Source organism: Enhydra lutris, unplaced genomic scaffold (genome assembly GCF_002288905.1).
Source record: "Enhydra lutris kenyoni isolate GAN:26980312 unplaced genomic scaffold, ASM228890v2 scaffoldscaffold66, whole genome shotgun sequence".
In the NCBI taxonomy this organism is placed as follows: Eukaryota; Metazoa; Chordata; class Mammalia; order Carnivora; family Mustelidae; genus Enhydra; species Enhydra lutris.
This window is the reverse complement of record NW_019154150.1, coordinates 2,122,808-2,146,994: the sequence shown is the minus strand read 5'-3', so window position 1 is coordinate 2,146,994 and position 24,187 is coordinate 2,122,808. Positions and strand designations below refer to the sequence as shown.

At 42.4% G+C, this 24,187-nt stretch overlaps 1 protein-coding gene across 1 annotated transcript in view; it reads left to right on the top strand.

The window, feature by feature from the left end:
• LOC111159042 (kelch repeat and BTB domain containing 12) overlaps positions 1 to 24,187 on the top strand; it is a 72,427-nt gene that overhangs the window by 36,078 nt on the left and 12,162 nt on the right. Inside the window, exon 8 of the mRNA XM_022521411.1 lies at positions 11,591 to 11,788. Coding sequence (XP_022377119.1) covers positions 11,591 to 11,788 — 198 coding nt within the window. The remainder of the gene's footprint in view (positions 1 to 11,590; positions 11,789 to 24,187) is intronic.

Below are 24,187 nucleotides of genomic sequence, written 5' to 3'. Positions count from 1 at the left end.
TCTCTGTCAAATAAATAAATAAATAAATAAATAAATAAATAAAAAGAAGTATGGTTGGTGTTCATTATAGAGACAGGGATGGGTCCAGCCAGTCGTAGCTGAGGAGTCAGTGAGCGGGTCAGCTGACTCAGAGTCTGCAGCTCCCCATAACTGACTGGTTCTAGAAGCATGTTAACTGAAGCATGTTGTCACTGATTGATTAATCAGGCTGAAAATCACTTCTGATACTGATTGGTTACTCTAGCCACAGAACAGCTAGGCTTTTGCTAGGAGTGTGGAAATTTGATATATTCTCTAACCTAAGCAACAGGAGACACTATTGGGGCTGTCCAGATGCTCTCCACTATTGTTGATTCTTTTTGAAGACAAGGTTTTACTTGTGGGTCTGATTTTTAATTTGCTTGTCGCTTGGCATGAGTTCATCCTGTTTTTGTCTTCAAATCAGTTGTTGAAACATTTGTTAGGACTGTGCCTACATGGTCTACATGGCACTGTAGACTTAAGACTCTGGAAAAATAAATCAAGCTGTGTGATATATAAGTATAACAAAGTAATACAAGAAGGGAGTGGAGGACATTCTCATGGCACGATCTCAACTTTTCTAGGTCACATCATCAAAACAAGGCCCAGCAATTCCCTAAGTCTTCCTTAAGAGTTTGCCTCTTCTTTTTGCATGGATAGAAGTTGTTCTACCACCTCTGTGGTAATCGAGGTACAAAATGAAGTGTCAGCAATAGCACAGACTCTTCTGGGTTAGCAATAGAAAACCGAAGGTTATGCTAATTTCCATAGCTATTTGGGCAAAGGCATTTTAGTAGTAAACAATAGTTTGTTTACTATTTTCTATATCCGCCAAAGTGAGGGAGAAATTTTCAAGGATCACCTGAGTTGAGCAGCACCTGGGGATGGGATTGTTATCCTTAGGAATCTGTCCCATGAGCGTGGGAAGGGTTTTATCCCTTCAGACTCTTTATAAGAAAACACAGCCTGCCAGAGGGTATTGGAGGGTCGTACACCTCATCTAATAGACTGATAGAACAATTAATTGGTCCCGGTTCTGGGTTGGCAAAGAGCCTGACTCCCACCCAGAAGGAAAGAACCTGAACATTGCAATGGAGATGTGATTGGCTTTACTGGAGCTGGAGGTATTTTGTCTCTAGGGCTCATGATAAACAGTCACTATTACATCCTGTTAAATAACAAAATTCACCCAAGTAAAACCGAAGATGTAATTGGCTTTATTCAATGATTCATGAATCGGGCATCACCCCATCTAGCAAGTGGAGAGGCACTCTGAGGACTGGTACATAATGGAAGGTTGTTACAGACAGAGGGTAGGGACAAGAAAGTTATCAGCAGGGGCGCCTGGGTGGCTCAGTAGGTTAAGCCGCTGCCTTCGGCTCAGGTCATGATCTCAGGGTCCTGGGATCGAGTCCCGCATTGGGCTCTCTGTTCATCAGGGAGCCTACTTCTCTCTCTCTCTCTCTCTCTGCCTGCCTCTCTGTCTACTTGTTCTCTCTCTCTCTGTCAAATAAATAAATAAATAAATCTTTAAAAAAAAAAAAAAGAAAGTTATCAGCAAAAAAGAGAGGCTTGTTTTAGGCAAGGCTGCTTTCTAGGGGGAAAAGCAAGGTGTCTGATCGTGCAGATGACCTCATCTTTCCTAGGGGGGCTGGAGAGGACCCAAGTGCAGACTCAGGGCAGGGACTAAAAAATTCCCACCTGACCAGTTAAGGCCACATTTCCGGGGGAGGTTGAAACTGCAATGAGGTTATGGCATAAGCACCGGTGTGAGAACTTGGTCTAAATGACACCATTTGGAGGAACCTGTATGTATATTTTGTGGTTTGTTCTGTTTTTTTTTTTGTTTTTTTTTTAACAATCTCAAGAAAATTGTTATCCCCTCTCTGGGCACAGGGACATATTTTTCATGTTTGTGTTGCATCATTATCGGTAACATCAGCTTGACATATCTCCATAGCATACTAGCTGCACAGGCGATCGCTTAGGAGAGGCAAATTAAAAAGTTAGGATGGTCATCAGTCCTTGGTACACCAGTAAAGGGAAAAGAAATATGATCAAAGGAGTAAAGACTAAAATTACACAAAGGAGAACATGACAGTGGCTATAACAGAATCTCGTTCTGATGATGGTCTCCTCCGTCTAGGGAAGTCCCATGGAGTAAATACTTCTGGGGCAGGGTGGGAGTGGGGGGGGAAGTGGGAAGAAGCTCAGTTTAAGATCCCCAGTGGCTGTGTGTCGAGTTTTAAAGCTCTTCGAAAATGTTCAGCCGATCCACTGTTTTCATTCCTTCCCATTATAAATATGCACCAACGACATCCTACCCGTTCACACAGACGGCTTTTCTGTGTAAAGCAGGTGCACGTTTGCACATGAGGGCCTCTTGGAAAATATTGTCTGGAATGTATTCTTTCCATTTGAACCACCGGACACCATGGCCATGGCCGACCTAGAGGTTTGATGGGAGTTCTTGAGATGTTTGAATATTGGCTTCAGTTAACATGTCTTAAGTTTCTGCAGAAATGTCTTTGAAAAGTGTCTTGCCACACAAAAAACTTGAACTTAGTTGAAAACAGCTCCTGGGATTATGGCAAACTAGCCAAGAGGCCTATTTGTCAGATACTGGATAGTTTTTCCTGGAAATCTCTCAGTTGCCTTCTTAACGTAAAAATACAGATTGTTTGGGTAAGTGACTCCACTGTTCACTTTGTCACATGTGTATTTTATCAGTTTTGCACACTATAGTTGGCCCTTCTGTTGCATAACTTCCTGGACAGTCTACAATAATTTCAAGAGTCTATATAAGCCTTATGAGTTAATGACACCCTGTTGAAAACCCAGGGATTTAAAACTGGCTGATTTTCATTTTGGCTTTTTTCCTGAGGACTTTCTCAGGAGTGCAGCCATTTTCACTGGGATGCGCGGAAGGGAGTGGGCCGTGGGCTCCATGGTGGAACCAAACAAAACTCTCTGGGAAGAGACCAGACAGTACTGTTGAAAGTCATTCCGTCTTTAAATGCTTTATTTTTTAAGAACAATCTTTTGTCATGTGTACTATGAAGGCTTATTATAAGAGACAGTTAAGCTACTTTAACTCAAATATATCCTAGTCTTCCAAAAAATGTCCTTTAAACAGGCAGCCTAAAAAATTTAGGGTAATATATCCTATTACTGTGAAAAAATGTTAACTCATTGTTTTCAAGGTTTAAAATTATATTTTTAAAAGTAATAATGTAGGAGATGATTAAATGCAGACTCGTATTGGTAAACTTCTGAGAAATATCAAAACTTCTGAAAAATAAAATAAAAAATAAAAAAGTTCTGGGCTCCACCCCATGAAACCCTAGCCGTGAGCTCTTGTTGAGTGTCTGTATTACAAAAAATTGATTTTAAATATGGTACCGGGGGTTTCTTTGAAAAAAAAAAAAAAAAGAAAAAGAAAGCCGTTGTGAAATAAACTAGCAAGCATTTTAGATCTCCTACTTTTAATTAATTATACTTGCTTCTGAAATGACAATGGATACTCATAAATATGGATTTCCGGCAAGTGTTCTTAAAAAGCCAAATTGTATTCAGAAGGTGCTTCAGCTTGATGGGTCAGGAAAATCCAATACAGAAAGTGAGCACCAGCATCTATTTGAGGAAGTGTTCAGACATGTCCCAAACTGGCCGCAGCCTGCCTATGCATCCCCATCTCCTCCAGCCTCTTCCCTCCCAACCCCACAAGACCTGAATTCCAGCCACGGGAACTGACAGTCATTTCCTGAACACACCTCCACTCTGTGCCTGTGCTGTTCTCCCGCCTCTGTTTTTAATGCGTCCACCTCCATTTCGCTAACTCCTACACATCCTTCAACATCTGACAAAAAACGCCCTTGGTGGTTGTGGGAGCACTAAGTGAGGGTTAATTGCACTGGTTCCCTGCACAAGTGGCTCTGGGTCGGTCATCGCCCTCCTCACACTACAGTCAGCCGGCTTATGGGAAGAGACCTTGCCTCTTCCGTGTCCACATCGCTTCCAAGAGCCAGCCCAGGGCCTGGCTTCTGTGATAGGAGCTTGGTGAATACTGGTTTACCGCACTGACTTCTCTCATCTCTACAGTCTGTCCTGTTCTTCCACCCCCTAAAAAGCCACAAAGATCATCAGAGTTACAGGCATTGTGGGTAATTTTTTAAAGTTGAACTTTTCCTTTCCATGTCTGGGGAGCGAGCCAACAAAAGTCTTCCCGCACAGCTGATGCCCCAAACCACTGGTGTCACTTTCTCCAGGACACCACTCTGGGCCTCACTAGCTTATTGAAAAGGTCACACTGCGGTCTGCCTCCCAGCTGGAGAGCCACAGCAGGTGGCACAGGGCAAGTCACCCTGAAGGTTCCAATCACTAGAGTAAATGCACTTCAAAGATCTCTCTAGAGTTGAATGATTGTATGAGATCAAAGAAGTTAAGTTTCATTATAGTAAGCTTTTGCCTTTATCTTTCTTTGGATAAAACTCTCTAAGCACCTTTTTAAAAGTTAACATAAGTGTTTCTCAAATTACCTCAGTTTGTTAAAATGGCAGCTCCCTGACCCTCACGCTCGGCATACTCTGAGCTAGGAGGTCTGGAGTGGGACTTAGGAATCTGAATGGTAGGAAGCATCCAGGCAGTTCTGGCGAGAATAATCATAGGACACTACATTTGGAGAAATACAAATAATGGTGAGAACAGTGAAGAGGGGGAGGGATCACATGCCCAGAATATTTACTAAGTACGTACAGCATAAGCCAGCCCCGGGCCCAGCTTGTAGAACAGATGCAGAGATGAACAAGTCAAACTCCCTTCCCCTGGGCAGAGTGTAGTCAGGTACCCTAGGAGGATGGCAAGCTCATTCGGTCAAAGTATCCTGGCATTGGGGGCCATCTGCCTTCTGCTCAGGTCATGATCTCAGGGTCCTGGGATCGAGCCCCGCATCAGGCTCTCTGCTCAGCGGGGAGTCTGCTTCTGCCTCCCTGCTGCGCATGCTCTCTCTCATGCTCACTCTCTCTGTCAAATAAATAAATAAAATCTTTTTAAAAAAAAGTATTCCGGCATTCATAAGTTATCAGAGCAGGCTGTTGGGTATGGTCTGATCGAATCCCAGAAGTGTTCTGGACTTAGATAGACATTTCTTAAGTTTATGCAGGACCAAAAAAAAAAAAAAGAAAGAAAGAAAGAGAGAGAGAGAGAAAGAAGAGAAAAAAAAGGGGGCACTATGTTTTTACAATGGCCAAAGATGTCAGACAAGGTATTCTTCGTGTCCTCTTTCTCTGAGAAAAGGCTTGCATTTAGGGATTCATCAGCTGAGGGGACTTTGAACCGGAGCGAAACCTCATCATCTTTTTGTTGTGGATGTCCATGAAATGTATTTCCAGTTAATCAATGAAGGATTCTTAAAAAGATTTATTTGTGTATTTGAAAGAGAGAGAGGGAGACTCAGCAGGAGGAAAGGCAGCAGAAAGGGAGACAATCTCAAACAGACTCCCCGCTGAGCACAGAGCCCAATGCGGGGCTCAATCTCATGATCCTGACATCATGACCTGAACCGAAATCAAGAGTCGGACACTTAACCAACTAAGCCACCCAGTCGCCCGCATATGAAGGATTTTAACCTTGATTATCTGGCACTCTCAACAGGGAATCCCGAAATAAGTCTCTAAGAAACCGAAGTTTTCCTGTGGCTCCCAAATTGCAATTTAGCTATTAGGAATTTTTATCACTGATACCCTAAAAGTTCACGGAGAGTTGACAGTCCCACATTTCATTATGACTGTTAGTTAGAAATTCTGCTTTATTCAATCCATGTATAATTATCGTGCTATATCACTTATGGTTTCATATTTGCCTTTGGTTTCCCAGTAGACTGTGTCTTAAGGACAAAAGAATCTTAAACGTGTTATTTTCTGATATCTAGGACAAACACAAGGGGGATATTCAAAACATACACTGTTTAAAATTAATTTGAAGTTTAAAGTGTTCCTTATCCTGAAGTCAAAGTTGGAAGCTCCTACGACGAGAAAGTCGCTGATGAAACAGTGCTGAAAATGAACGAGAAGTGTCTTTGGAGAGGGTTGTCTTAGCCACTGATTTAGTTGCATATGTTTGCAGAAAAGCATAGTGTTCCGTAGCCAAAGGATTGTGCAACTATACGTTCTATGCTTTTTTTCTACGAAAAGAGATAAATTGCTAAAAGCCACACCAATGGCAAGGATTTGTTCAAGAAAGTAAATCTCAGGTCTGTTCTCGTGAAGCCTGAGGTAGAGAGTCAACTACTCCATATCTATGGCATATTAATGACAACAGGTCATATGGTTACTCCTGAATCCTTAAGAAAATCTTTAATTACGTCTGGTATCCTCAACTCACTAAGCCAGAGATAACATAATATATGTTTTAAAACATCATAAAGGAGTAGAATGTATTACCTTCAACTGGTTTATCCAAATTCATAGATGTGATCATTTTTTTATCACTCTCTTTCTCTATTAGTTCTTGGGCAAATATGGAAATGAGCACAAAATGATGACTTCCTGCAAATCATTTTGTTTACACATGAGATAAATATGCCAAAGATTAATAGTTAGTCAGTAAATATTATTAAGATCCCTTACAAAGAAGACATTATACTTAGCGGCTCAGAGAAGGATTCATATCCTGTGTATCCACATTTTTCAGCTGTGCACTGTATCTGGTGACTAGTTCTCACAAGGCCACTTCAGAGAAGTATTAGCAGAGTGTTGACCTGTGTCCTGTTAGATTAGGTCCAGCCCAGGTTAAGAGAAGTGACTGATTCTTTAGGCAGGCCAACCTGGGGGTAGAGACCTAGATTCCTAGATCCTGAAGAAGATGAGCTTTCTAAACTGCCTGGAAGTGAGTTTTTAGCTCTCTGGACTCAGGGCTTGTCCCGTTCTGGGAAGACAGTCATTGCTTTTTGTTTTGACAGAAAAAAGTATAAGAAGATAAGATACCTGGGGTGAGGGCGAGGAGCTGATCCTTTTATACATTTAGTTAAATTTTTATTTAACTATCTGTAAAAAGTGTTGAGAATACAGATATAAATTAGACACTATTCTGCCCTCCTGTGACTTATAATCTAAACTAATAGCAAGACAAACCTAAATAAAGAACGATATATCTTATAAGAATCTGATTTCTGTTCAAAAGACAGTGGGATCCAAAGAAAGGAATGACCAATTTTGTGTAGAAAGACATGAAAGACTTCTTTATTTTTATTTTTTATTTTTAAGTAATCTCTACACCCAGCGTGGGGCTCTAACTCACAACCCGGAGATCAAGAGTCACATGCTGTATGGACTGAGCCAGCCAGGTGCCCCTGGACATGAAGGATTTCTTAGTGGTGACTATTGAACTGAGCCTTAAAAGAGAAGTAGGAGGTTATGAAGTGGGGGAGGCAGAGAAGAGGTCATTCTAGGCAGAGACCAGCCCAAGCAAAGGCCAAGAGCTATACAGTTGTAACCTGTCTGGGGAACAGCACGCAGCTCAGCGTGCCTGCAGCACAAGGCCGAGGAGTGCCCTGGAGGAAAGGTGAGGCTCCAGGCAGTGTCTGGGTCATGAAAGCTGCGTATCTTTCCAGGAAGGGACAGACAGGAGATGCGTTGAGGCGCAACCAACAGAACTGGGCAATGGCTGAGATACAGAGTGTGCTGAACCAAGCTGGATAGTGGCGCTACTCATCTGAGGCTGTGCCTTGTCACCTCTGACCTGCTGTGACATCTCTACGTCACCGGGTACGCTTGCTGCTACCCACCGTTCCCAGGCTCTCCCTTGTTCTCCCCAGACCGGCTCAGCCTTCAGACCTGCCAGGGCCTGCAGGACAAGCTCGTGAAGAGGAACAGGGAAGGAACAAGGGAAAGATAGGTCCAGGGCTTGAAAGAACTGACAGGATGGGGCCAGACTTGACTCACACAGTGAAATCCACTGGTGCCCAGTACCGGGTTAAGACATGAAGCCCAGGGGCCATTCAGAATCGGGGGGACAGCAATTTTGTAACTGCAGCTTATTTGCCACCCACAGGCTCAGTGTCAGAATTTACTATCCCACTACCCACATGTCCACTTGGAAATGTATTTCTTATTCTGGTGGAAACGTGAGATCTTTCAAACAGCTGATTTTCCCTCTAAAATCAAGCAAAATCAAGCTTTAACAAATGGAACTTGGTCTTCCTTTTCAGCTCTTTTATTTGATTTTCATGGTATTGTGTTTTGAAGAGCAAAGCAAATGAAGACAGTTGATTGGTTTCTTAACCTGGCGAGAAAAAAAACCGGCAAAGCATGGTAAAGGGTTAGCAGGTGAAGAGGAAGGCCTTATCAAGTAAATGAGGACTATCAGCCCACGATCTGTGAGCCAAGACACACTCAATAAGCAAGGCCAGCATCACCCAGAATTTTGTAAATGGCAGATAAGCGTGCTTTCAACCCAGTCCTCGAAGACTTTTTTTTCTAAAACACCCGAGACGCCTGGTTAGACTAAGAAAGGTATAAGATTTTGTCTTCTAGGGTCTTGGGCTCCACATTGGGAACTCTAAAATGAGAGTAGAAAAAGCTCAGAGAGCAGACAACTCCAGTGAGAACAAATGGTCACAGGCATCATATCAGCAGTGAATAGATTGCCTTTGACATGCGAGTCAGGAAGTAGTCTGTCCTCTCAGATGTGTGGGCCAGCTTCCCTCCTGGAGGCCTGGGATTGTGAAATCCTTGCCTGGCCTTTAGGATGTCACCTGCCAGAGTCTACCTCTCTCAGATGTTCACCAACAAATGAATTCCTCTAAATCTTGTCAGGGAGCTTTCTTCCCCAACCAATGGTTGAGGTGAACGCTTGGCCTATTTAAATGGTAGCCCTTTGACATTTTGATTGTCTCTATCCAACCTTGGAAGAAAATTTTAAGAGAGATTTGACCATACAGTCAGTAGGCCATCAACTGTAGACCTAGAAAATAGTTAAATTCAGAGTAAGCAAATGTAAGATTTCAGCTACTTCGGTGAACACTGGCTTATTTACCCAACACTCTAGAACATGCAGGAGAATGAATTAACATGACCAAATGCTTACTAGGTGCCACTTTGTTTACAAGCAGTACGTGAGAATAAAGAAATTCCCAGAGTAATGCCCTTTTACCCCGTTACAGTTATGTAATCACTTAATCTTTGCCACAACTTATGAACGTGATATTATTATCTTTAATTTACAGATGAGAAAGTTGAGGCTTAGAGCGATCAAAGGGACCCATGTTAGGAAATGGACACAAGCATATGAACCAAGATCTGTCTGTTCCCAAAAGCCTACCTGCTTTTTCTGTGTCACAAGGGAGCTTACAACAGCAAAGACATTTACTAAAGCTTGTTTCAAAAGCTTCTTTGGCAATGCAAGCAACTTTGAGAGCTTGTCAGACCAATTATACAATCCCCTTCCTCTTTTGGATCCAGCCCAGGGAAGAACAAAGTAAGCCCACCACCTGAAGGCAGCTCAGCAGGCAAGAGCTGGGAGCCAGGGCCACTGTAGTCAGGGTGCTGAGGACAGGGAGTCCTAGGCGGGTGGCTCACCTCTGCCCTCAGCCAGCTCCCTGACAGGCTTTGCGTGTGAGCCTGCAAAGAAGAGGAAAGAAAGGGATGAATCTGTAGCAGCAAAACCCAAGAAGAGCGGGTCTTCATCTTTGTAGAAACAGAAATGAGGGGAGGGAGGCACTGTCCTGTCATTTTCTCCCTCCCCTCCCCCACCACCACTAAAACCCTGAGGTGTAGAGTTGGCATTCGAAGTCCATTTGGGCATGACTCGCAAAGACAGTTTCTATCCATTGGCCTGTTTTGAATACAGAAAAGTCAGGCTGAGAGGTTCTGGTAGCATATAAATTAAAGATATGGAGGTATCTCATTGAAATTCTGAAGATGTACTGATCCTACCCTCGATTTCTCTCATCAAAAGAGTTCTCTTGTAGCGCTGCTACTGACTTATTAATAAAGATCACGCTTATATTTGATTATTTATCTAATCAGGATTCACCTTCAGTTTAAGCTCATTAGTCTGCTGTTAGAGTGATGCTCTAAGTGTACTTGATGGTGGGATTACATCCAAGTGAGAAGGAGAACGCATTCAGGCGTTAATGGTCAGAAGCCGAGACAATACCCCGCCAGCCATGGCACCCTCGAGGGGAGCGTGTGCGCTGTCTGCCAACCAAACAGAAAGGGTACATGTTTCCAAGAGCAGAGGAAGGGCTGAACGTTATAATTAAATACACTCAGTAACAGAGAAACAAAAATGACAAGCGCTCTAATTATTTCAAAAACCGAAAGAATAATGCCCATTCTTCATATGCACAATGTTGAGGAAGCTTTTCTAATGGACCTTCACTGAAACGTCTTAAGTTATGTTCAGGATGCTGGTTGCTCGGCGTGCCCCAGCCTGGCTCCCAGGGACTTACACTTAACCTGTTCGCTTCCCCATGTTCATAGGTCTTCCGAAGTGGTTGTAATATCATCCAGCCTAGCAATATCTCTCCTGGGTCTTGGGGAGCAAGTAACTAAAGCATCTCATCCTTACCTGTTGGGAAGTGGCCAGGTTTAGCTGCTGGAGAGAAGTCCTCTGATCTCGAAGCTGTCTTGCCCCACAAACTGGAAATGCCACTTTTTGCTGGACTAGGAAACCTCCAGCTACCACAGCGCCACCCTGGAAGAGGGCCGTGAAGCGCAGAGCCGTGCAGTTAACCAAGGCCAGTGTGTTCCCTCCTCGGAAACGCTGCGGCTTCGACTTGGCACCGTAATGGGCTAAATTGTTTATCCAGTCGGATAAGAGAGAAAGCTGCTAAGAGCTTCCTGAGTTGATAGCCTCACGCCCTGGATCCACACTGAGACAGGAAACAGGCTGGGCTCCGTCAGCAACGAGGGGGAAAATAAATAATAAAAATGTTTAAAAATAGCCTTCCTCCAAAGTCCTCTGCCATCACCACTCTCACTTATTACCAGTATCTGTTGAATGAACCGTATCATCTGAAAATGGAAGAGGCACTGGGCATTTGGGTTTGGAGCCTTTCTTTGACCCCTAACCTGAAATTTGTCGAAGAACAGCCCTTCCCTAATGGGGAAAAGTCCCCGCAACTTAGGCGAGGAAGAGACAGGTTTACATCGATGAGGAACAGAAAGGACGCCCCCTATTGGCAGGTCAGTGAAATCGCTGGCAAGGATCCTCTGAAAGACAGATGTCAGAGTCAAGCTGCCCTGGCAAGCAAACATGAAACAGCCCCTAACGGGGTTGTTCATGGTGTGAACCAGCGTTGGATGTTGTAGAACATAAAGCCTGCAGTGGAATCGGTTTCATGCATAAGCACAAACAGAACACTCTAAAAAAAGGTGATATTCAACTTGGCTGTGGAGTACAGAACAGACATCACTATTGCTTAGAAATTACCTGAGAAGGAGCCCCAGGCAAGACAGAAAAGTCAAAGGCCTATAATGTGTGATACAGATTGTAGGTGGAAGGGGTTGCGAGTCACAGGGAAATTGAAGTTCTCAGTCATCTCATTTCCGTGTACTGTTTTCTGTAGGTGGAATTGGCTGTGTAGGTCGAGACAAAGGCCAGGTTCGAAAGTGCCTTGATGTGGTGGAGATCTATAACCCTGATGGGGACTTCTGGAGAGAGGGCCCACCTATGCCAAGTCCCCTGCTCTCCCTCCGAACCAATTCCACCAATGCAGGAGCCGTGGATGGGAAGCTCTATGTCTGCGGGGGATTCCACGGAGCAGGTATTGATCCCATTGCAAATGCTTGATAACCTCCCTCGGCATTGACTTTAACCTCTCCCCTTAATTGACCCGGCCGCCAAAGAATAATCCTGAGAGCAGGGTGAGCCCTGGCAAAAGCCCGGCCTTCAGAGCCAAGCTCTGAACTTGGCTTTTCACATCAGCAAAAGAGTGCTACTACCTTCACAGGCTACTGTTCGGGTGAAATGAGATCTAGTTTATAATGCGTCTGCCATAGAGCAGACACTCAGTAACTCTTAGCTGAATATGAGAACAGAGTTGGGAAAAGCAAGTCGAATCCTAATTGCAGGGCTGCCGCTTGAAGAACAGGTGGAAGTGGAGTCACGACCAGAAGTGCTGGGTTTTATCACTGTCCTTATTGACCAAGAGAGCCCGCCCTCAGAGGACGTGCTTCTCCCTTCTCCACTGCTCCCACTTCAAATAAGTTGCTTGAAAGCATTTCTAAAGTAATGCCTAATGCATGTAATTATTACCACACTTAGTTCCCACATATCAAATTGTACCATCTTTGCAATATACAGTATGGATTTATCATTTTTAACGTAACAGGGACATTTTTAAATATGTACAAAGCTAATAAGCAACTTCCTGCAAAGCTTGATTGGTTGCATCAGTAAATAAGGCAGAGTGCAGTTATATTAAAATGACTAACTGTTCAATTCTAACCTCGCTAATAGAAGCACTAGGCCAGTACATATCCATGAAAAGCATGCCTTGAGAGCACTTCAAACTTTGGAAGGGTGCCAGATTCAAGTAAAGCTGACACTGCAACAAGGCCAAGCCTTTAATAAGCCCACCTTCATTTTTAATGCATGTCGTTATATGGAAGTTAAAGAATGAAGTTATCATTACGAACTAAAAGAGACAGGAGATAAATGAACCAAATACAATGAGTGGGCCTTATTTGGCTCTTGATTTGGACAAATCTTGCATAAAAAGATATTTTTCAGATAGTCGGGAAAATTTTAACATGGACTAGAATATTAGAGGATAGTAGGGAATTGTTCATTGTTAGGTTATGATAATAGTGGCATTGTGGTTTTATATAAAGGAGAAAGGAAAAAGAAGAATGTGAACAATTAGAGATCACTTAAAAGTATTTATGGGTGACAAGGATATGCTGTCTGAAACTCACTATCATCTACTCCAGCAAATATTTTTTTTAAAAAGTCAATGGAGTGAGGGGGGCAAGAGCAGATTTTATGGCATCGGTAAAATGTTGATAATTGTTAAAGTTGGCTAATGGATGCATCAGCACATTATTTCACTACTTCTGTGTACGCTTGAACATTCCCATAATAAAAAGCTTTCATTTCCCTTTTCCCTCTCTTTCTTCAAAGGACTTTCCAAAGAGGTTTTTTAAAAACTATTTTAATATCTTTTATATGAAACATCACATCCTTATGTAAAGGAATCTATCATAGTAGCAAGAAACCTGGCTCAGGAAGGAGATCTGATGGATTTCCCCTGGTTCACGCTCTGGGCCCAAGCCAGGACACGAGGAGCCAGGAGAGAGATCCCAGCTGCTGGACCCGGACACCCAACCAGGGCTCTCCTCCAGCTGCGATCACAAATCTCCTCTCCATCCTCTGGCTTTTGGCTTTCTCCTGACCAGAAGAGAAGAACAGAGAATTACAAAAGGTAGCCCCAGGGCATCCAGAGGGATGGGTGGCAATTAGCGTCTAAGGACCTGAAAGATATTCTGTTTTGTCTTCCGTCTTTATCTTATCTTTCCTTGTATAATATCAAGTTAGAGAATTGATACCCTCCAGCTTTTCAAACCTGTCTACACTCATACCAAGAGACAATCTCTTTTCTTGGTACTGTAGTGGATGCTTTCAGCTAGAGGGAAAGGGACTTACCATATGACTCTCAAAGTCCATTTTAATTATTTGGTTCTAACACAGTGGATTTTCTGGGATTAGCTAAACGAATCATCACTGGGGTTTTATGAAAATGGAGCAATTGTATAATAGCGTGCTCGTGATGAACCAGCAACCTCAGCATCAGATCTAAAAACAGGCACTGAATTTTCTCTCCTCGTGTGACACGAACCTAGTCATCCCATTTATTTAGTCAGAAAACCACAATCAAGAAATTAATCTCTTATAATCTACTCAGTGAATTCAGTAAAAAGGTGGTTGAAATGTAACTTTTGATAAGCATTTGGGATGCCAGCAGTATGTCCAACATGTCAAGAAAGACAGATTCATAAACATGTGATAAATTTAATAATTTGGTTTTGGTTAAAATACTAGTTTGAACACCTCTATTTTCTCCCCAAGCCCCACTAAAATGACAGTGAAAGGAATAAACCCAGTCGGACAAAGGAAAGAAGAGGGAAGGCAACAGCAACCAAATTCTGGAAGCTAGAGGGCCGATGAATGAGTATTAATTAACCAGACCTGAGAAAGTTCAATCCTGAACTGGCCACAGGAAAAGCAAGCATACAGACAAAACCCCCAGATTTGTAGCACAGAACCCTGGGCAACCTCAGGGACTGGCAACAGCAGGCACCTCTGGAGGAGGGAATGAAGGTGATGCTGCCAGAGGAAAGGAAGACCTGACTCTCCTCCTTGCTCTCAGTAGGGACGCAGAGCCTTGCCTCCACCCTAATGGAGACCAAAGCTGAGGCCAGGAGCGGAAGGCGGGTGCTCGGTACTGAAGCAGGCAGAGTAAGTGAACAGCTGCACACAGAATATTGAGATCCCCACCTTTCTTCCTTCCTGGCTTCCAGAATGTGGACAACCATACCCTCCAGGCATGGGACTGGAAGACTTGTCTTTGGCCAGCCCTGAAATAAGGCAAAGCCAAATCACCCCGTGGAGAACCTCACAGAGAAAGCTTCCACAGCATCCCACTCTTAAAGATGAACAAACAGCTGGAGGCTCTCAGAGATTTGAGGAAAGTATGTAAATCAGAGAAAAAGTCAAAACAAATAAAAAAGAGCAACTTGGAGGAAACGGAAACTGTAACAGGAGAAGGGTCCTCAGAGACGTAAGAGAAAACACTGCCGTCAATGAACGGGAAAAACATATTTCAAGGAGTTCTTGGAAATTAAAAGTATGATAGGCAAAATTAAATATACAATAGGAAATTTGGAGGGTATAGTGGGAGGAACTTCTCAGAAAGCAGAGCGAAAACCAGTTCGATGGAAAGTAAGACAGGAAACAAGTCCAAAGTGTCCATCGTTTGAATAAGAGGAGTTGCAGTAAAAAAGAGCAGAGAACATGGGGAGGAATAAATCATCTGTAAAATAAATTAAGAAATTTTCCCAGAACTGAAGTCACCAGTTCGCAAGGATACACCACATGAAATACACACAGTGAATGAAAACCAACCCAAACTAAAGCACTTGGGGACAAATAAAAGATCCCAAAAACTTCCAGAGAGAGAGGGGAATAAGTTTCATACAAAGTGTCAAAAATCAGAACAGCATCCAATTCTGAACCAAGACCTTGGAATCCAGAAGAAAATGAAGCAAATGCCTTCAAAGATCCTATGGGGAAATTATTTTCCACCTATACTTCTATACCTGCTGAATTATTCATTAAGCGGGAGGGCACAAATTCAGCCAAGCAATGTCTCAAAACATGTAACTCCTCTGTGCCCTTTTATTAGGATACGATTCACCAAAAATGGACAGATAAACCAAAAAAGAATCGACACTGGATCCAGGGAACAGAATCAAACATGATAGAGAGGAAGAAATTCCCAGGGAGATGTTGAAGGGCGATCTGAGGGGAGATCAGCACAGAATGGGGTGGCTCGAAAGGCTTAGCGGGAGAAGACTGCCAGCAGAGAAAATGGATGAGATCTTCATGTTTTGGAAGATCTAGACATTTAGACATTTGGAGAAGAGCAATGAAAATGAACCAAACCGAGCAATTGGCTTGGAGAAAACAAGAAGCTGCACAGGAAAGGAGAAGTATGGCACATGGCTCATCTGTGAATAGCTTTTATAGTAATAGCGTCTAATAATGTAAGTATTAAATCCTGCACTGACCAACATCACACCTTAACTATTCAGGAAAAATAGGAAACCAGGAAGTAGGCAAACACGGGGATGTGAAAGAAAGGTGGAACCGCATTTTCCATTTTCCATGGTGGGCGCCGAGAGTCAATACCTTCATCTGAGAAATCAAGCAGCATCAGTAGTATAAAAAGTGTTATTTACAGGAACAGTGCCCAATGCCAGCAGACTCAGCCAGAGTTGAAAGAGGAGCAGTAGATGGGGGGGAGGGGAGGAGATGACTGCTTTTAAGGAATACGCCTTGTAAAGCTGTTTGACTCTTTTACATCATGTGCATGTACAACTGATAAATCAAAAACTAAATTTAAAATGTATGAGTAATAGTACATATAATGCAGGAGTAATGGGGATTGCGGGGAGGGATATGAAGGAAAATATTATCTAGGACGTCTGTTGGGAGCTGATTCTCCATGAGTCTCAGGCATGTCTTGTGAGCAGAAGCACTGACTGTCTTTGTCCTGGACTATCTTTTTAAGCATGTTTGTATAGCATACAGCCCAGAAAACAGAAACAGTGTCTCCCTCCGCAGCAAAAGGCAGGTATCCTTACTGGCCATTATGAAAGATTCAGGGTCCTGGGCCCCTGGGTGGCTCTGTAAGTTAGGCACTTGACTCTTGATTTTGGCTTAGGTCATGATCTCAGGGCCGTGGGATCGAGCCCCACATCAGGGTCCATGCTCAGTGGGGAGTCTGCTATGTCCCTCTCTCTGTCCCTCTGCCCCCCAAATAAATAAATAAATCTTAAAAAAAAAAAAAAAAGATTTAGGGTCCCTAAGCTCAGGGTTCTTCTCCTATAATGCAGCCCACTGACTACACAGGTATCACCTGTCACTCTTCATGCTGTTCTGTGGGAACTGGGTCTCAAATAACAAATGCTGATGCATTGGCTACTACTCTTGCTGTGAATGACATTGCCCTTCATCTCAGACCTTGGGCGTTCACATCATCTCTCGGTGTCCACAAAACTGTAACAAGCTACCCTGTAAAATCTCATTCTCTGCACAGTTCTTGACAGAGTCCTGGGACTCACCAGTGCAGAATGGGGTCGGGGGACAGAAACAAACACAAAAGCAAACACAAAACCTCTTTCTCCACCTCCAACAGAGTGAGGAAGCCAGCATTATGTTTCAAAAACATCAGAGCTCATTAACCCCAGCCCTTCACAAACTTACAAAATAGAGAAGAGAGAGCACTTTCCAATTCATCCTGATACCAAAACTAGACAAAGACATTGCAAAGCAACTATAGGCCAATACCCTTAAGAATAAGGAAGCAAAAATCCTCAACAAAATGCAAGCAAACTGAATCCAGCAACATACTAAAAAAATTATACACCATGCCAAGCAGGATTTATCCCAAGAATGAAAAGTTGGTTCACCATGTGAAAGTTAACCAATTCAAGACATAGTATTTGTAGAATAAAGAACAAAAAAGAGGTCGATCATTTCAATACATGCAGAAAAAGATCTGTCAGAATCTAGTACCCTTCCATGACGGTAATACCTAGCAAACTAGAAATAGAAGGGAATTTCCACAACCTGATAAGGGCCAACCCAGCTAACATCATACTTAATGGTCAAGGACTGAAAGCTTTCTCCCTAAAATCGGGAACAGGACATGAATATTTATTTTTGCCACTCCTATTCAACATTATACTAGAGGTTCCAATGAAGGCAATTAGGAAAGAAAAACAAACAAAACGCATTGAGATCAGAAAAGAATAAATAATTGTATACGACATGATCTTTTATTTAGAAAAATCCCAAAGAATCCAAACACCGAAAAAACTTTCAGAGCTAATGAATTCAACAAGGTTGTAGGATGCAAGTCCAATATACAAAAAAAAAAAAAAAAAAAAAATTTGTATTTTCTATACCCTCATAATGAACAATCTGAAAATGGAATTAAGAAAACAGCACCATTTATAATAATATCAAAAAGAATAAAATGCATAGTAATGTAAGTGACCTAAAAAGTGCAGGACTTGTTCACTGAAAAGTGCAAAACATCATGAAAAGAAATTAAAACCTAAACGAAATCCAAAAGATTGCACAGAAAAATTGACAAACCGATCCTAAAATTTATATGGAAATGCAAGAGACCGAGACTATGCAAAAGTCTTAAACAAAATTAGAAGACTCACGCTTCCTTATTTCAAAACTCCCTTCAAAGCTATAATAATCAAGACTGTGTGGAACCAGCACAATAGCAGGCATACAGATCAGTGGAATACGCTTGACGTTCCAGGGCGGTACAAGGGTGCCAAGACAACTCGATGAAGAAAGGATCCCTCTTCAACAAATGGTCGGAATAATTGGATGTCCACATGCAAGTGAATGAATTTGGACTCCTACCTCACCCATGGACAAAAATGAACTCAAAGTAGATTCACAACCCAAACATGAGAGCTAAAACTGTGAAACTCTTAGAAGAAAACTTGGACATAAATCTTTGTGATCCCAAATGAGGCCATGGTTTCTTAGGTACATCTGAGCACAAACAAAAAAGAGAAAGTGAGGAAATTGTACATGGAAATTAAAAACTTTTGTGCTTCAAAGGGCACCACCAAGGAAATGAAAAGACAACCCACAGGAAAAGAGAAAATATTTGCAAACTGCATATCTGATAAGAAGACTTGTATCTAGAATATATTAAGAACTCTTACAATTCAATCATAAAAAGAAAAAGAACCCATTTTTTTTTTAAATTGACAAAGGACCTGAACAGACATTTCTCCAATGAATATAAACAAATGGCCCATGCTCAGCCTCATGAGCCATCAGGGAAATGCAAATCAAAACCATAATGAGATTAACACTTCACCACCACTGGGATGTCTATGACAAAGAAAATAAATAACAAATATTGACAAGGGTTGGAGAAACTGGAGCCCTTCTGCACTGCTGATGAAAATGTAAAACAGGGCAGCTGCTTTAGAAAACTCTGGCAGTTCCTCAGAAGGTTAAACACAGAGTTGTCCTGGGACCCAGCAATTCCACTCCTAGGTATAGACCCAAGAGAATTAAAAATAGACCTCCACACAAACACCCGTACACAAATGTTCACAACAGCAGTATTTTTAACAGACTGAAAGTAGAACCCAAATCGCTATCAACTAATGAATGCACAAAGGAGATATGGTGCATTCATACAGTGAAACATTATTTGGCAATAAAAAGGAACAGCATACTAACACAAACTACCACCTAAATGAAGCTTGGAAACATTATACGAAGTAAAAGAAGGCTACCGCAAAAGAACTTGCATGATTCCATTTATATGAAATGTGCAGAAAAGGCAAATGCATAGAGATAGAAAGTAGACTTGTGGTTGTCAGGGGGAATCAGGAACAAGAAATGACTGCTAATGGGTACAGGGTACAGGGTTGCTTTTTAAGGAGAAATGTTTTGAAATTAGATGCTGGTGGCAGTTGCACAGCTCTGTGAATGTACTAAAACACACTGAATTATACATTTTTTAAAAGATTAATTTTATGGCATGTATATTATATCACAATAAAGCTGGTATGAAGGGAAAAGGAGCTCTTCTTTCTTTCCCCCCCAAAGTAATTTGGCTTTTGTGTTTGGCACTTATGAGGAGAATTAGCTGAATTGCCCACAGGAAAAGGGCGAGTTCTTTGCTTGGAAGAGGCAGAAATGGCTCATCTAGGGACAGAAATGTAGGTTTCGAGAGACCGAGAGAGACGGTGGTGGCAGGTGACACCTAGTGGCAGGAAACTATTTGCTGCTCATAAAAGCCTCCAGGAGGAGAGGACAACCTGGTGGCTGTAGGATCTTGCAAAAGACCCCAGTGTCAATGTTTGACACACAGAAATCTTGCCTTTCAAGGGACCAGGTGACCCTGGGGAGCAGACATCTCGGTGACAGCTGTAATGAACTGAATACCAAAGACCCACTCCCGTGTTTTCTAGCTCCAGTGAGTCCCCAGGATTACTCGGCTATCCCACGAGGAGGGGCTGCTCCCAGAGGGCCCAGTTGCCTTCCCACTGGCAAAGCCCCCACTTCAGCTCGTTCCAGCTACTGGCTCTTTGAGACTCGGCTTTCCTCCAGCCTCTGGTTTTAGCATGCTTCCCCCTAAATCTCTGGTGGAGGATCCCCTCACCTCCTACCCCCGCCATAGCTGGTTGGCATTTACCCGTATTTGCAATCTGTAGCTACTTTCCCATTCCTTCCAAGGTGACATGGGACCTCCTTGAGCAAGTTGAGGGAGACCGTGGTTTTCTCCATTTCAGCTCTATCTGGCTACCCTAGTGGGCGAGGCTCTGGCAGAGAGGTTCCCCCAGAGTCCAGCCCTAAGTCCCTTCTGCTTCCAGTCCCCCTTAGCCCATCTGACACATATTCACCATCTTCCTTGGATAATTCTAGGAATCTGTCCTTCCTCCACCCAGGACCCGAGAGCTCTCTGCCTCCCCTAGCTCCAGCAAGAATTCCTCTCAAACCACCCCTCTGTCTTCTCTCATTCAGCCTCTCAGGGCCCAGTCCTAAAGGTAGAAAGGCTGCCAAGGACAAACCTGAGTTATCAAAAACAGAAAACACATTGGGAAGCACTTCAAAAAATTAATCACCTCTCTAACAAATGTACAATCCAATGGACAGCTAAGGAGTGCCTGGGTGGCTCAGTCATCGGGCATCTGCCTTAGGCTCAGGTCCTGATCCCCTGCTCCCCTGCTTCCCCTCTCTCTCTCCCTCTCCCCCTGCTTGTGTTCCCTTTCTCACTGCCTCTCTCTCTGTCAAATAGATAAATAAAATCTAAAAAAAAAAAAAAAAAAATGGACAGCTAACAGTTAGCTGGTGTTGACTCTGCCAGGAGCTGTTCTGAGCACTTTGCATATGTTAATTGATTTAATTTTCACAGGAGCCTGTGAGGTGGATCCTCACAGCAGAAACAGAAGCCACCGAAAGAAGTCACACAGAGGGTAAATGTCGAATCTGGGGTCCAAAATCCAGATCGTCTGGCCCCAAAGTCTGCATTTTTTTAACCAGGTGGCTATATTGTCTCTCCGTGCCAAACAAATTAAATGGGAATATTTGGGTATGTGGCCTGGGCATCCACATGTTCTCAAAGCTCTTCAGAGTCTTCTAATACGCAGTCAGAATTGAGAACCACTCAATTCAATTGAGAACCACTACGCTGGCTGATGTCTGCTCTTCATTCATTCAACAAAGCTTTGTTGAGTGACTTCTGGGTAATAAACCTATGTTAAGCCCTGGAGAACGAATGTATGTGGTCCCAGCCCTGAAGGAGCAAAGTGAGAGCAAAATTGGAAGTTGCTACATTAGTGGAATAACGTTTTCAGCCAGAGCCTTAGAAGGTAGCTGTGCTCCGTAGAGAAAGAGCTGATTCCGGGTTTGGAGCACAAAAACTGTGATCTTGTACTGCCAGAAAGCATACCAGAAAACGCTTAAGGGAGTCACATCGAAAGACAGAGAAGCCAACCTAAAAGGGTAGTCAGTGGCCAAATTTGGAATAATCTAAACATCCCAAGTCGTTACTGATTGTAACTGATTGAATATATAATAAATGTAAAAGGAATCATCGAAGGATATATAGACTTGTCATTTTGCAACCCCTAATATAGGTCAGGCAAATCATCAGTGGATATGAAAAGCATTGATTGAAAGGTTATGAAGAACAGGATCTGGACATAGCACCAAAGTACTTCCCGATATTAACCACAATACTGATACTAACTATGAGGAAAAATACAGACTTCCACAATGGTGAAATTGGACGGTCACCATTGTAGCCAAATAATCATCATTAAAAATAGGATAATTGTATGATACAGTTGACCCTTGAACAATGCAGGGGTGAGAGGTGCCGACCCCCAACCCCATGCAGTCAAAAATCCATGTATAACTTTGGACTCTTCCAAAACTTATCTAATAACCTCCTCTTGACCAGAAGCCTTACCAATAACATAGTCAATTAACACATATTTATGTTATATGCATTATATACTAAAATAGTTATATTAAAGTAAGCTAGAGAAAAGAAAATATGGTTAAAATCATAAGAAGGAGAAAATATACTTATAGTACTATTTATTGAAACAAATCTGTATATAAGCAGACTCATGTGATTCAAACCCATGTTGTTCAAGGATCGGCTGTCTATTCTTTCTGAGTAATACAGTAGGAAGGTCTTGCCTACCCACCATCACCAAAATTATTAACTTGTGTCTAATCAAGCCTCTAGACTTCCAGTTTATAGGGAATGCAAGGAGAGGAACAAGTTAAATGACCCTCTGAGGGAACAGACAGATTCAGAATGTGGACATTCAGAGAAGAAAACTGGTCCAAACCCAAAAAAGTTATTTAGTGTCATGGGAAATTAAAAAAAAAACAAAAACAAAAACAAAAAACAGTGCCATCCTAAATGAAAAGCGAACAGAAAGACATAAAAACCAAATATAAAGTGCGAGTGTTTATTGTATTCTGATTGAAAAGAGCAGTCATATGAGGACAGTTTGGGGACAATTGCAGAAATCAGAACATGGACAGGATATTATTTAATATGATGGAATTAATTTTTTTTCTTAGGTCTGATAATGGTATTGGAATTATGTAAAGAAATATTTTTATTCTTAAAAGAAGTATGCTGAGTATTTAGGGGTGAAGTGTCTTGTCTGCTACTAATTTTTAAATGTTTCAGAAAAAGAAAATGTGTGTTCATGTGTACACGTGAGGGAAGCAGTAAAAATATGGAAACACGTTAACTATTATTAAATCCAGATGGAAAGTCTGCTGGTATTCTCTGTACGCCACTTTCCACTACTTCCAATTTCTCAAAATAAAAAGTTGAGAAAGGAACAAAAAGATTTGGTGGCAACTACACGATCAACTTCTGTTTTATCTTAGGACTATCAGCCACAGAGAGAAATACAGTATAATTGAATTTGTCTGTTTTACCATCGTTATTTCAATCTTCCCTGGAGAAACTGTACTAAAATTGTAATATCCTGAAGGAGATTTGCTACTTTTGTTTTTTATATGTCGTATCTACCGTTTGTACTTGCAAAAAGAATGGAGACCATTTAAAGAAGAAGCATAGGAGCAATGAAACTAAAAACATGCCTAGTATTAAGTGGAGAGGATAGTTTTATCAGAAAACCTAAGCTTAGGGAAATTTCCAGAATTAAGCTCAGCTTGCTGGCCACCAAGGCAAAGAAGCCAAAATGATGGGTTTTTAAACTCTTTTTGAGGGAGCCATACAAGTGTCTTCTTCTACTGCTTCTCATCCCAAGTCTGCCTTACTCTTTTCTCACTTCCATCTGTGTTCTTCCCAGAGACCTTCCAAGATGGCGTGACAGTCATCAGTTTCACCTTGTTCTGGCACTCCGGTCATCCAGCACTGTTCTCTAGACAGCAGAGCAGTGGAGTGGGGATCAGTTCATGTGCAGGGGATCAGGAAGTAGTATCCTCCAACAGATAGGACCTCCTGTCACTAGACAATGACAGGCTAACATGCCTTCCCAAAATCCTGCAGCCTTACTGCATCGCTCCTGTCCTGACTGCTAAGGGACTAACTCGCTTTTCCACACCAGCTTTTCCCTCCACACTGATTGGCCTCATTTTCCAATTAAGTTTCCAATAAATAAAAGTAACCATCTGCTTTAGGCTGAGCTCCTCCAAAAATAAACACTGAGACAGGATTTGAGTTTACATAGTTCTGGGAGGCATTAAGAGAGGAGACACAAGTGAGACAGGAAAGGAAAGAGGCCATGAGGAAGAATTAACTGGCGGATTACCGCCATGGGCCACTGGCGTTCAATCTTGTTGGAAAACTCAAGAGACAGTGTGGATCAGCCTCCGGGTTGTTCCCTGTGGTGGGGAATCTGAGGTACTTATCCTCGGATTGACTCCTTGGCACTCCCAACTTGCCCCGCTTGAGCTGAGAGAAAATCCTCAGGCAAAGAGTAGCAGGAGGATGTGATCAGCATGTTCTGCAACAAACATCGCCTAGAGGATGTGGCTGACAGCTGATCTGTCACTGATGCCGCCGATGGTGGTTGCTACACCATCCTAACCACCCACCTTCAAACAAAGACAGTTTATTACTTCTAACTAAAATGCTGCCTCTGAACAGATTCGGCTTCTGGTGGTTTTAGCCGACTGTTCACTGTTTTCATCTTGCACAAGTTTCTTCTCACCCGTAAACACTGGTTTCGCGTTCTTTTTTCTAGAACGCATCCCAGAATAGGAATGCAGCCTCAGTGTTCTGTGCTGAGTTGGCATACCAATCTATCTATGTTTTAGAAGTTTTTGCAAACTTGAAAGACTGACATTGATTGGTTCGCATGACATACGATTTTCTCTCCAGTCTCCA